Source organism: Anguilla anguilla, chromosome 6, assembly GCF_013347855.1.
Source record: "Anguilla anguilla isolate fAngAng1 chromosome 6, fAngAng1.pri, whole genome shotgun sequence".
Taxonomy (NCBI): Eukaryota; Metazoa; Chordata; class Actinopteri; order Anguilliformes; family Anguillidae; genus Anguilla; species Anguilla anguilla.
In genome coordinates this window covers 26,568,405-26,581,781 of record NC_049206.1, presented here as the reverse complement: position 1 = coordinate 26,581,781, position 13,377 = coordinate 26,568,405, and the positions used below count along the sequence as shown (strand labels likewise).

The following is a 13,377-nucleotide window of genomic DNA, read 5'->3' as shown; positions in this document are numbered from 1 at the left end:
AATTTTGTGACAAAGCATAATAAAATTCAAAATTAAATTAAAAGTCAAAAGACTAAGCATATTACTAAATCAGAAAGGTATGTCAAATTTTGTGCTGTTTCTACTGTCTGTCTTCACCAGTCCGATACTGAATTTTGGGATAAAATGCAGTCTGAGTGGGAGGAGCTTGCAAAAAGAAACTGGCTTGAAGACATGGAGGCGGAAGGCCAGAATCTACCCAACATCTCGCCACATGAGAAGGTATCAGACCACTGTTTTGCATGTGTGAAATGTGCTGTGGAGTACTGTGCTTGTACATGGTCATAGCATGAAGTAACTACAAGACCAGGGTGAAAACATGATATTTGTTCACAAATTTGGACCAATAGTGCTTCAAAATTTGTGCTTTATAGACATCTTTTAAGTTTGTTATTTTTTATCATTGTTTCATAGTAAGGGAAATCTGATTTAGTCATACTGTGCATTGTAGAAGGCACTATCTCTCCCCTTCCATTTTCTTTAGGGTTACTACTTTCACACGGAAAATCCATATAAAGACTGGCCCAATGCCTTTGAAGAGGGCCAACAGAAATCCCGAGAGGGGGATCTACTAAATGCTGTCCTGCTGCTGGAGGCGGCTGTCCTGCAGGACCCACAAGATTCTGAGGTGAGAGGCTCTCCCGTAGATGTAATCAGCTGTGGTTAGTCAAATGCAATTCCTTCAACCAAGATCAGAGTTTTCACATTCAATCAAGCCATCCTCATATTCCTAAAGATCTGCATCATGCTCATGAAGATAAACTCATAAAACCTGAAAATCCAAGAAGCAGGAAGAGGTGTGAAAATTGGGGGCTGTTTTTTTTTTTTTTTTTTTTGCCGAACCATACTTCATCTTACATGTAACACAACAATTCTTAGCCTACACTATCTTACTGCGGACAAAAATCTTTCCACATTATTACACATGTAAATGCAAATACCATTCCCATCTACATGGACAGATCAATCAAGTAAGACTGAATGACAAACGAACATATCCCTGAACTGTATACTGTCAACATGGTAGCAAGTTATTATGAAATTATAATTTATTATTATGTCTGCATCTCTTGTGAAGTTCAGTAGTGCCAAACAAATAATGTATGTCTCCTGAATGAGCTAGTGACAAAATTCAAATACATCAATATCCATCACAAATGACAGATTTATGCTCACTTTTAATTAAGACAGACAAGTTTGCCTTCGGAATGAATTTGGGACTCTGCCAGAATCTTCAAAAGACATCCGATTTACAACATGACAATATTTTCAAATAGCCATACACTTTATTAACATAGCACTTCTCATCATATGGCGATGTCAAGGTGCTTCACAATGAGTAGAATACTGAGGACAGTCGCGGGCAGCGACAGTAAAGGCAGGTGTAAATTATTTAAAAACTTTAATTAAAGTTTTTCCCATAGGTCATGACGTTGGGAGTATGGATGCCCTCTCACGCTGAGCAAAGTCAGACTGTAACAATGCGATTAGTTTATGGGCTCCCAATTGATGATGGCATAGATTATACGGGCCCCAGTCCAGATCAGTCCTTCCAACTAGCTGGGGGATATTCACCATCAATTGTAACATTGTGTTACATTACATTACATTACATTACATTACAGGCATTTAGCAGACGCTCTTATCCAGAGCGACGTACAACAAGTGCATCAGTTCAAAGTGCAGAGGTGCAGAAAAACACACTAGAGTGAAGTAAAGATCATAGTGCCAGACATTTCATAACTGCACCATGCTGTGAGGGTAAATTGAATTAAAAATGGACAGTTAAAAGGGATGAATGGTAATTTCACTGTGCTTTACTGAAGTCAAAGGTTTGGTCACCACACAGATTAAGAACAGCAAAAGAAATGTATTTCTAATTCTTTGCCACAACTCAACAAGTTTGTCTTGTTTCTCTTTTTTACATAAATGTTTTGAAGCCATATTTGTACAGTAATATTACAGGTCAAATACAATTGGCAAAGCACCACGAGCGAAATGGCATACTTGTAGCCTCCTCTTGATTGGTGAATGGGAAGTAACACAGACTCCCCATGCATGACCTCTCGCACCTGACAAGTTCAAGTCGACAGTGCCCAAATTGTTTTGCCTTGCAAAAAAAAATTGGGAACCCACAGACCAGTCGGATTGGTTCAGAAGGATATCTCATACCTTGTCAGTTGCAACATTAAGACCGAATATATTTTCAACAATTTGGTCCCGATCTGGAAAAAAACAAAAAACAAAAACAATTGGGAGCCTATTACTTGTATAATTTACACCTACCTACCCTAAGGGGGGGGGGGGTCTTGGCTTTCTTTTAGAGCAGGTCACACAGTCTCAGAGCCAAGAGCCTTTGTACAGTGCAGCGTTTCTGTGAACCATCAATTAATTTCTGGAAGATCACATGACATGGTTTTCAGGGGCACATATTTTCAGATTAGACCCAAGACTGTCATTTTAGAGATCAACCAATTCATAGAAGCTTAAGCCACTGTAAATGGGAGGTAATGCAAAGAAAAGATTCCTGTTGGTTCCTGCGGTTAGTCACACCGAGATGGCGGACATTAAGATCATTAGCAGGTACATCATTAAATCAACTGTTCTTCCATAGTGGATTCCTCAACATACTGTATGTGTTCAAAAAAATCAAGCAAGTTAAGCAAATGGTGGCATGGTGGTGGGTAGCACTGTTGCCTCACAGCAAGAATGTCCAAGGTTTGAATCCTGGCCAGGGGCTTTCTGTGTGGAGTTTGCATGTTGTTCCCACGTCCACTTGGGTTTCCTCCAGGTACTACTGTTTTCTCCCACAGTCCAAGGACGTCACAAACATAAAACAAGGTCTGAGAGATTCAAAATTGCTAGCTCTTGTGACTCTTGAGTGGCACCCAGATATAGAAGGTCACATAGGTACGGAAGGTCATAAAAAACATAAAAGTAAGAGCATTCATACTGTCTTCTATATTCATATCCTTTAAAGAACCCAAGACTTGTAATTATCTCCGCTCATCATCCCATCATGCTATACTGTGCAGTGCCCTATGTCAGTGTGTGAAAATCATCATCAATTTGTACTCTTTTTCAGTCTGGAGAATGTACCTTTTGTTATGTCTTACATGTCCCTGTCTCCCCAGGCCTGGTTAGTGCTGGGGACCACACAAGCGGAGAATGAGAATGAACAAGCAGCCATTGTGTCTCTCCAGCGGTAAGGAATGGGAACACAGGGGATTCTATGATGGGAATTTTTTCATGTCAGTATAGCTGTGGTTTTTTGAACAGCTGTCTGAATTCTGGTTTTATCATCGTAATAAGATCAGGGATAGAAAGACAAGTCAACTTTATTGCCACTTGTATGGCTGTAATGTTTGCCTCTGACAAGCTTTTTTTAATGTGATGTTGGAATTCTGGGATTTTAGCTAGATGCTGTGAAAATATCTTATTGAAAATGCCTTTGATCAGCATTTATGGGTGGTAAAATTAACCCAAAACCACCTTCGCATGCAATAAATCATCTGTCTATATTTACCAAGCAGGGCACAACCTGAATTTAGTCAAAATAAAATTCAGTTTTATTTAGTTCTGTTTTATTTACTTTACTGTAAATAAATTTAGCTTAATATGAGCATTTGGATGATCTTCTGTGCTCGAGTATCCAGGGGAATTTCAAATAGATCACTCAAGCACTGGATTGCTTGAGGGGCAGGGGGGTTAAAATGCTTGGCTACCCAAACTGAATCTCAATGGATTTCTAGTAGGTTACTGTCCTGCAAGGATCCTTATTTTATTCTGTGGCGCTTGCTGTCTTGCAAGCATCTAAAGTAGGCTTTTGCCACTGAAACAGTGTTTGAGTGATTTTCATGAAGATTGATGCGCTGTAACGGCTTTCCCCTCATAGTTTTACCAATGCTGGGAATCAGTCCCATGTCTCATGGTGTATTGTTGCCACAAGCAGCAAAGCTGCTGTCCCACTTGCAGCACAGGTTTGTTGTCGCTAACACATTTGAACGAAATGAAAAGCACTTAAACCTCCCTGAAAATAGCGCTTCCGATTGGCCACTGCCACATGCTGGAATTCCCAAAGGAAACAAGTGAATGAATTATTACATGAATAGAGATGGGATGATGTCATGCATGATCGACATTTGCAATTAAAGGGTGTTTGAGAAATTTACACGAGGATGTACTGTGGCATTTGTCTCTCGTGTAAAAATTTTAGTTTACTAACATAATTTCTTCACATTTATGACTGAAAAATTGTGATTGTTGTGATCTCCCACACATCTCCATCTCCCCCTCCATTATCAACTTTTACCAAATACATGCAATGTTGGTCATTTGTGAAAATATTTGCCCAGCTCTATTTTAAAACAGGCTACGCAGATATGTCTGTTTAGCACCATGGTGACCCACCATTGGCATTTGCTGGCCCAGCAGAGCATGTGCTATTCATGTACAGCTGAAGTTCTGGAGTGGAATACAGCAAGAGAGAAGACCAACACTCCAACATTATTAACTCTGAAAATGCGTCTACTCCTCTCCAGAGAATTGGCTTAGCTATTGTAATTGTGAATGGAAGGAAACAGTTGACATCAGGAAATACTAATTTAAATAGAGACTGTATTATAATTTAGAAGTGGCTGGGGGAAAAACCCATCAAAACTGTGAATAAAAGTAATATTGAAATAGTAATCTAATTGAATAAAAATATTGAATTAGATAGAAGATTACCTGGAACAGCAGTTCATAGGTCCTACAGAACAGACATGTCTCCCCATTTGTCTCGCATTCTGTTCTCCCCTGTCCTTCCTCACTCTTTTCCCTTCTCTCTCTTTCTCCCCTTCCCTTGCCTCCCTCCCCTCCCCCACTCTATTTCTCTCCTTCACTCTTGCTGTCTCTAATTTTGGTTCTTGTTTGGCATATTTAACTTGAATTCATGCTTTAGTGATGATGCATTTTCACTCACTGGTCTGGGAATATTGATAGCTCACAATGTGTGTATTTATGTTTTTGTCCAATCTAAGTCACTCTGGATATGATCTTCACTTTAAACAATGTACACAGTTTTGTATGTATTTGATTGTATTGGTTTGCCATTCCCATGGAAACCAATACAATACGAGTAATGCTAGGTAATATTTTTGAAGTAAAACGATGCACACTCATGTACTCGGCAGCAGGTAACTACAGTAGTTGCTTGTGATGCTTTGTCTAATGACAGGATAGCGATATTTCTCACTGTCCTCCCTCCCTCTCTCCCTCCTTCTCCGTTTTTTCCGCATGCAGGTGTCTGGAGCTCAATCCAAATAACCTGCAGGCTCTAATGGCTCTGGCCGTGAGCCTGACCAATATAGGCATGCAGCAGACCGCTTGTGAAGCCCTGCATTCCTGGATCCAACATAACCCCTGTTACAAGCACCTGCTCAAGACCAACAACCAACTAAGCAGCTCACCCACAAACCAACAAAGGATGCCCCATACCTCTGCCCAGGGAAGGTATGCCCCTCCCTTCCTTATCTTCTCTTATGACCTTTAATGATATTTTATTTAAGATGTGAATTGTGCTGATTCATCTCCTGAGCTCCTGATCATTTAATACAACCAAAATATGAATACTGCAGAGAAGCATTTTGTAATCATTCCTCCAGTTTCATTTGTGTACTGCTGACATGGCATGGTCATCTTATATCTGGTTATTTGAGCACCCTATGTCATTCAATATAGAGGAAATCAGCCTGTGAAACAGAAAAAAAAAATCATATTGTGTATTATTTAAAGGTCCCAAACCACAGATGAAATGTGCTTCATAGAATTAAATAAACTTTTGATTGTAAAAAGACTACTCATTCCAGCTTTTAAAATTCAGGTTCTTACACATCTCCCTGCTGTTCTTAGAAGGTAGGCTTTACCCCAAAGAAAATTATAAACTTACATGTTAAATTGCATTATATTATTTTGGCAAAAAACAGAATGTGGGAGAACTAAGCTCAATTACTCACATGCCACATGATTCCTGATTAGGCATTCATCTCACCACAATCACCTGTGGGGAACTGATGGTCAAGAGGTACTGCACCTGAGCTGGACTGTTAATTGATCTACAGTAGCCCCTTGCCACATGACTGGTGTGGACCTCTTAAATATGGACCCCCTGATGGCCTCCCAAGTACCACTCACCATAAGGAATTATAAGGAGTTAGATGGTTGAGATGGTCATCATATGTGGAGTAAGATGACTGAGAGTCATAATGTAGAGTAATATGGTTCTGAGTCCTGTTTCTGCCTCTGTTGTGACTCAGCTCCCTTTTGGTGGAGGTGAAAGAAGTATTCCTAGAGGCTGCTCAGCTGAACCCAGATGTAATCGATCCTGACCTGCAGACAGGCCTTGGTGTGCTCTTCAACCTCAGCTCTGAGTTCAACAAAGCTGTGGAAGCCTTTAATGCAGCCCTTTCCGTGCGACCAGAGGTAATACACTCAGGCCTATGGACACACACATCACCCAGCAAATCCATTTTAAATGTACTACTGAGTGCACAAAATGAACATTGTTAATTTTATTCATCATGACAATTAAAAACTTTTGGAAAAGTGGATGTTAGTGTGAAGTCTATGCTGTAGTGTCTACAAACCTGTACAACATAGCCACACCCTGAGTTTTATTAGAAGAAACCAGTAATTTGACAAAAAACAGTTTTATAGAAAAGTGACTGTTGTATTTTTAGACATAGACTTATAGATTACATAATATCTATAAATTATTGATATAATTTTACTGGACCGTGATTTGGTCACTCTGTAATTAGTGAAGCTTAGTGCCTTTTCCTTCAGTGCAGATAGTGCACAAATAAACTGACAAGATTAACTAAAATCAACAAAATTTCATCTGTTGGTATCAATTCATCGCACAAAACTGAGTGGGCTGTCACACCCTTCAACTTGCTGCACATTCAACCATCTAGAATCCCTACTATGCGTATAAACATGTTGCTAAAAAGTATTTACCAATCACTGCCCACACTCTTCTTTGTAGTGTTACCAACATGATATGTGATTGGTGGAGCTCCTGTGTTTTTAACCACTACAGTAGCATGATGGCTGCCTTATCCATATTTAATCATCATGGTAACACTTCAGCAATATGTATTGTTGTCATGTCTTTTTTTCCCATTTGGTGAATAGAGTATTTAAATTTTAAAACCTAAAAAGGTTGTTTAGAAGCAGTAGATGCAACCTAATTACAAATGATGAATTATTACCTGTAGTCATCAAAAGGTCAAAAAGTACTGTGAGTACTGTGTGTTCCACTCCCCAGCAGGTGGAATAATTACCAAGTCAAATCCAGAAGAGACTTTGCAATATGGGTGAGGATAGCTTATATAATGGGACAGCACTGAATTCAATAATATACTTAAGTATAGCCTTGTTCCATTTAAAGCAGCAGTGGTCTTAGATATTCCAGTCTTATTTGGCCTAATGTATAGTATACTGATATAATTAGCTCATTTTGCGAATGGAACAGCCCAATACACACTGTAAAAAAAATATTTTGTATGGAATTCATGTTACATCAATTAAAAATATGCTTCCCACCTTTTAATTTGGAGTTAATTTTCCCTGACAATATAGCATGATGAAAAGTTATTAATTTCACTCAGTGGCTAAATGTGTGGAACTACCCACTGTTGGGTTAAAAACCAAAAACCCAACAGAATTACTCAATACCTTTAACCCAGTCGTTGGGTTACTACATGCTGTATCTCGAGCTGTGATTTTGTCTCTAGGACTACCTGCTGTGGAACCGCCTCGGGGCGACACTGGCGAATGGGGATCGCAGCGAGGAGGCGGTGGAGGCCTACACCAAGGCACTGGAGTTGCAGCCTGGCTTCATCAGGTCCCGCTACAACCTGGGCATCAGCTGCATCAACCTGGGCGCTCACAGGTCAGGGCCAAAGCACTGTGACTCAGCAGGGCCGACACCTGTCATCTGTCTCCCAATGTGACGACACTTTGTGTTAATTCCCACGGTGCTGTTGCTCTGAAGGGTACCCTTTGAGTGCTAACCTACCGTATACAGCACTGGTACATTCACTGATAATAATAATAATAATGACTTGCATTTATACAGTGCTTTTTGTATACTAAAAGTACTCTACAGTGATGAGGGGAGAACTCTCCTCAGCTACCACCAATGCGTGGCCCCCACCTGGGTGATGCATGGCAACCATTTTGTGCTTGAATGCTCACCACACATCAGCTGAGGTGGAGAGGGAGAGAACGATTTTAGCCAATTAAACTGTGGGATGATTAGGTGGCATGCTGAGAGAGCTAGGTTGGGATTTTAGCCAGGACACCGGTGAACCCCTACTCTTTGTGAAAATTGTTCTGGGGTCTTTAGTGATCACAGTGAATCAGGACCTCAGTTTATCATCTCATCTAACAGACGGCATCTCCTACAGCACAGTTTAAGATACAATTTGAGTGTAAGACCATTTTATGAATGAGGCTCCAGATGAGTTGTATTTAAAATGTGATAGAATGTCTTACGGTACAATGTATTACATGATAAAGATATCATGATAAAAATATAATACCCTGTTGGTGCAGTCACATTATTGTTCGAATTGAAGTTCATTTGACATTTATAATCCACAGGTTTAATATGTCACTTTAAACCAGCGTAAGCAACCTTTTTTTTTTTGGTTATTTTTATAAATCAAGCAAAAGCACAATCTCAAGATTGCATTTAAGTTTAAATCCAAGGACAGTTTTATAAATGAGGCCCCAGAAGTTTGCTGTACAATGTGAGTTTTGTGATTATGGGCTGAAGTGTGAATCTATTGAAGAAAGAATTAAGTGTGAATAACTGATAATCTCTTCCAACATGACAGGGAGGCAGTGAGCAACTTCCTGACAGCCCTGAACCAACAGAGAAGGAGCAGGAGTCACCAGGTCATGTCCAGCAACATCTGGGCAGCCCTGAGGATTGCACTCTCCATGATAGACCGACCGGAACTCTTCCAGGCTGCCAACATTGGGGACTTGGACCTACTCATGAAGGCCTTCAATGTGGACATATGACCTTGAGCGCCTGTCACATGTAATAAGCCAAGAATCCAAAGTTGTGTACATATTCAAAGAAATCTAACTGCCTTTTCCCCTTTCCTTTACATGGTACAGAAGTAGCCATTTTGAAAAGCACATTTGCAAGCATAGGTTGAGTGCTTGAAGACACTATTGCGATGTTTTTGCACTGCGATTAGGGACTTCCCTGAAGAGCATAAGGATTTATGAAGATAGTACAAGTATGCCTTACAGCAGTTCCACCTAAATGGTTGTGTACATATTCAGTGGAATGTAGAAAACTGAGGCTAATGCCACTAAGGCCCACATGGGCTTCCCAGGTCATATATTTCATGATGGTCAGAGTGGTCCAGACACTGAATCGATTGAATGCAAAGCTCAGCTTCTGTGCAGCAACAGATTACCTGTTTCAATTCATGGGAATTTTCTTTGGAGATTATTGTATTCATTGACTTTATATTACTGTTTCTCTTCAATAAGTTATGAAGGAAAATAGACTGCATGGAAACTATTTCCAAATGATAATTCAATTAATCATTTCATTCTACCTTCCAGGGATCTACAAGCAGAAAGCCTTACTTAAAATGCATGCCAATCATTCAGATTTTCCTTTTTTACAAGCTACGCTAACCACTGAACATGAGACCCCTCTGGCACATTTAATTTAATACTGAAAGCCATGTCCACCTTTACACGTGACTGCTCCTACGTAAGTCTCTACAAGAGTGTTCTCAATGTTCAATAATGACTCAGGTTTTTTATTTATGAATTTATTTTTTATTTTGGTTGCTCTCCCTCTGTAACCCACTTAAGGCCAGTTTATAGTCTAGCAACAGTGTCGCTCAAATTAATTAGTGGAATATTCATGAATGTTCTATCATCGCCCTACATTGACAGAGGCTGTTGTCGTTGGTAAAAAGTATAAACACACTACAGCAACATTCCAGCAACAGCTGACACTGAGAGGATAATGGAGGAAGAAGCAGCTTTAATACATGTGATTATGTCTGTTGCTCCTCAAAAGGAGAAAGCATACACTGAAGGCATATTTTTGTGATATAGCCTAAGTACAAGGGAGCATTCGGAGGAGTACAATTCTCTAGTTAGAGAATGCTTGAGGTTCAAAGATGTGGATTTCACCAGAATGCCACTGAGCTTATTTGATCAGATTCTGTCACTTGTTGTAACAAATCTGCAACACAGGCTAACTCACAAGCCAATATCGCCCACTGAAAGATTAACCTTAACCCTATACGATAATGTACGTAGGCTACTGTTAATAACATTGGATTTGTTAATAACATAAGTTGCTGTTAAAGCAAATAACTTCAGTACATTCACAGGAGTAGCCTACATAAACGCTTGCTATCTAGATTGCTCACCACAAATGTGTCATTGTAACTAGCCTATTCACAACACCAAATATTAACATTGGTAATTTGTACTGTAACATGGCTGCAGCTGCTTCCTGTGTTGGATTGTAGCCGAGCATCTCATTATCAACAGTCTAGCTAAGCATCAATCATTGAAATTACATTGTTATCAATAATAATTGTAAATTGTGCCAATTTGTAATGCTATTCACATGCTTGCTATGCAGGACAGTTATCTAACCTGATAGTCTGCTAAGGGGCTGCCCTACATTATACAAGTTGCGGGCTCCTGATTTTTCTAATTGGGATTCAACTGGTTTACGGGCCCATTGTTTTTTTAGATGTCAAAAAAATTTGGGGACAGTCGGCTTGAATTCATCAGGTGTGAGTGGTCATGCGAGCCGATTCTGTGTTTCAATTCCTGTTGACCAATCAGGAGGTTGCTCTGTGTATGAGGTTTTGCCCACTCTTAGACATTTTTTTCACAATAGTCTGTCAGCATCCAGTGTATTAGTTAGCTAATGTGCTAGCTAGCCCCAGAGGCAACAAAGGGGTCAGAGTTCAATGTGTTTTCTGTCTGGGCAACATTCTCAGTGACCTTCGCAGCAACCAAAGGGCCACAGTCGCCCAAAGTATAAACCAAATGTCGCTAAAACCAGTGAAATCCACCATATGTCGTCGGTCGCAGCAACACTGTCGCTGGACTACAAACTGGCCTTTAATATATGCAGTATTGCACTTAAAAACTTCCGTAAAGGGAACCTCCACTGGAGAAAAAAAGCAAGCTTAAAATGCAAGGTAATTAAGAATATCTTTAATTTGGTTTCCAGATCAAACCTAACTTTTTTGATATCTGCATTTTAAAAAGCTGACATCTTTGTTTACAAATACAGTGAATAAATGCCCTTTGGAATAATTAGTCTCACTCTGGGATCTCTCCTTTGGTTCTTTGTATCTAGGGCTGTATTGCTAACAGTCACTGATTTGCATGAGCATATTCATATTTGTATCACATGAAGGGCATATCTAAGTAGTGCCCTGCATCAGTAGTTCTTTCTTTAAAAGAAAGATGAAGCTGGTAGTAAACATTCCATTAGATGTGTTGGCTTATGTAATAATTCTCAGTGAGTTCATAATCCATTGGAGGCTCCCAATAAATACCTAGTCCTCGGTATTTGTTTAAAAAAAGAATAATAATAATTCTGGTTTATTAACCAATAACTGGTTTATTTTTGTTCAGTTAAATACATCTCTTAATTCTGTGTTTTTCAAAGCTCACTTAAAGCACACAATCAATGTGGAATAAATTCCAAGAAAGTTACTCAGAAAGTGGCAGTTTTAAAACATAAAGGTGAAATATATTCTGTGAAAGACCATAGACCGTCTGCAGTCTGTTGAGTGAACAGTGAGCATTTTAAATATTCAACCCTCATGAATGATGTAGAACATACCTCTCTGTATGCTTAAAAACTTAAAGTAATTATTTACAGGAACTAGCACACCTTTAAATTGGCTCAACAGCCCTGAGGATATGGATATAATTAACACGAACTCCCCAGTTCTCAGTGACAGTTCACTGCTGTAAAACAGTGCCACTGGAAGAGCTCTGGCACAAAGTCAGTGTGAAATCACCCTGGGACACCCTACCGTTACAATGAAATGCCCAATGCTCACATTCACATACTTTTCTTGTTTAGCACAGATGATGTTGGCAATTAGTTTATTCTAGTCAAATGTAATAGATGTCTTTTATTTTTTTCCTATTTTAGACAAAAGACCAAAAGCACAGTTTTTATTATTAAGTAATTAATAAATGTATTTATTTATTAATTTATTTATTTATTTATTTATGTAAAAAAAAAAAAAACATTTTCTGCAGCCCTTATACTAGGTTTTAAACACCAGAGAAGTCATGATTCTTTGACTTCAGTGTTTCTTGTACTCTGGGGCCGATTCTGAATACTTAATAATTCATAAGACACTACATTCATGAAGACATGGACCTAAAGGTGTTAGCCGGTAGCAAATATGTGATTATTATTTGTTTTTATTTATTCTAAACAGTATAAATGAAAAAGAAAATTTCCCTTACAAGTTTATCAGCCTATCCATGTATTAACAAAAATAAAGCACACCTAATATTCATTCATATACTGTTTAAAACAGTGTAATAAAGCACATATGTCTGACTGCATTGGTTTGGATATTGGTGGTGCTCGCTGGTCAACAATGTTTGTATACTGGAACCTAAATCATATTCAGCCACTGAGGTCAGAAAGTGTGAATATGGTTTGTGGATTAATTTACAAATCAGTGACTTATATGTATGCATTCCACTTATCTTGTAAGTCAAATGTATGTAAAAAATGATACCAAAAAGGTGATTTTTTTCCTCTTGAATAACAGCCATCTTGAAAAGTTTCCACTTGACTTGAGTTTAGGACACCGCCGAATAGCTGCACGCAGCATGTTTATAAACTGCAGCCTTTCTGTGCAGGTCTATGGGATGTTAGATCGCTATGAACTATGAGTATAGCAACTGGAATGTGACCAGTGGAAGCCGGACTGATGCTCTAGCATTGGCTATCATAAAGCTATTTGTAACAAAACATAATGGATTATAAAAAGTATCTTTATATACCACGTGAAACTGTTAAAAATATAATGAAGTGGATCGTGTTATATAAGATAATTTTATGATAGGTTAAATCAGGTTATACTTTTATGTCATAGCCAAAATAATTTCTTGTGAACAGCAACAAGGTAATGCCATCACAGATGCAGCCAAGTAAAGAGGTTTCTTTCAACACGTATTTAAATGAGTGTTTTTCTATATCTGAAGAAAAAAAAAAATCTAAATCAGGTTCAGAATAAATGTAAAAATCAGTTACCTGCCTATCCTTTGCTC

General features: G+C 38.8%; 1 protein-coding gene across 4 annotated transcripts in view; it reads left to right on the top strand.

The window, feature by feature from the left end:
* The window catches only part of LOC118229223 (PEX5-related protein-like), a 51,088-nt gene extending 40,155 nt beyond the window's left edge, over nucleotides 1–10,933 (top strand). For all 4 annotated transcript variants that reach the window (XM_035421016.1, XM_035421015.1, XM_035421014.1 and 1 more), the window contains 7 exons: nucleotides 121–240; nucleotides 503–646; nucleotides 3,153–3,223; nucleotides 5,302–5,511; nucleotides 6,315–6,480; nucleotides 7,797–7,954; nucleotides 8,904–10,933. In XM_035421016.1, the coding sequence (XP_035276907.1) occupies nucleotides 121–240; nucleotides 503–646; nucleotides 3,153–3,223; nucleotides 5,302–5,511; nucleotides 6,315–6,480; nucleotides 7,797–7,954; nucleotides 8,904–9,093 (1,059 nt within the window). In that variant the 3' untranslated portion in view covers nucleotides 9,094–10,933. The remainder of the gene's footprint in view (nucleotides 1–120; nucleotides 241–502; nucleotides 647–3,152; nucleotides 3,224–5,301; nucleotides 5,512–6,314; nucleotides 6,481–7,796; nucleotides 7,955–8,903) is intronic.
* Nucleotides 10,934–13,377: the final 2,444 nt, after the last annotated feature.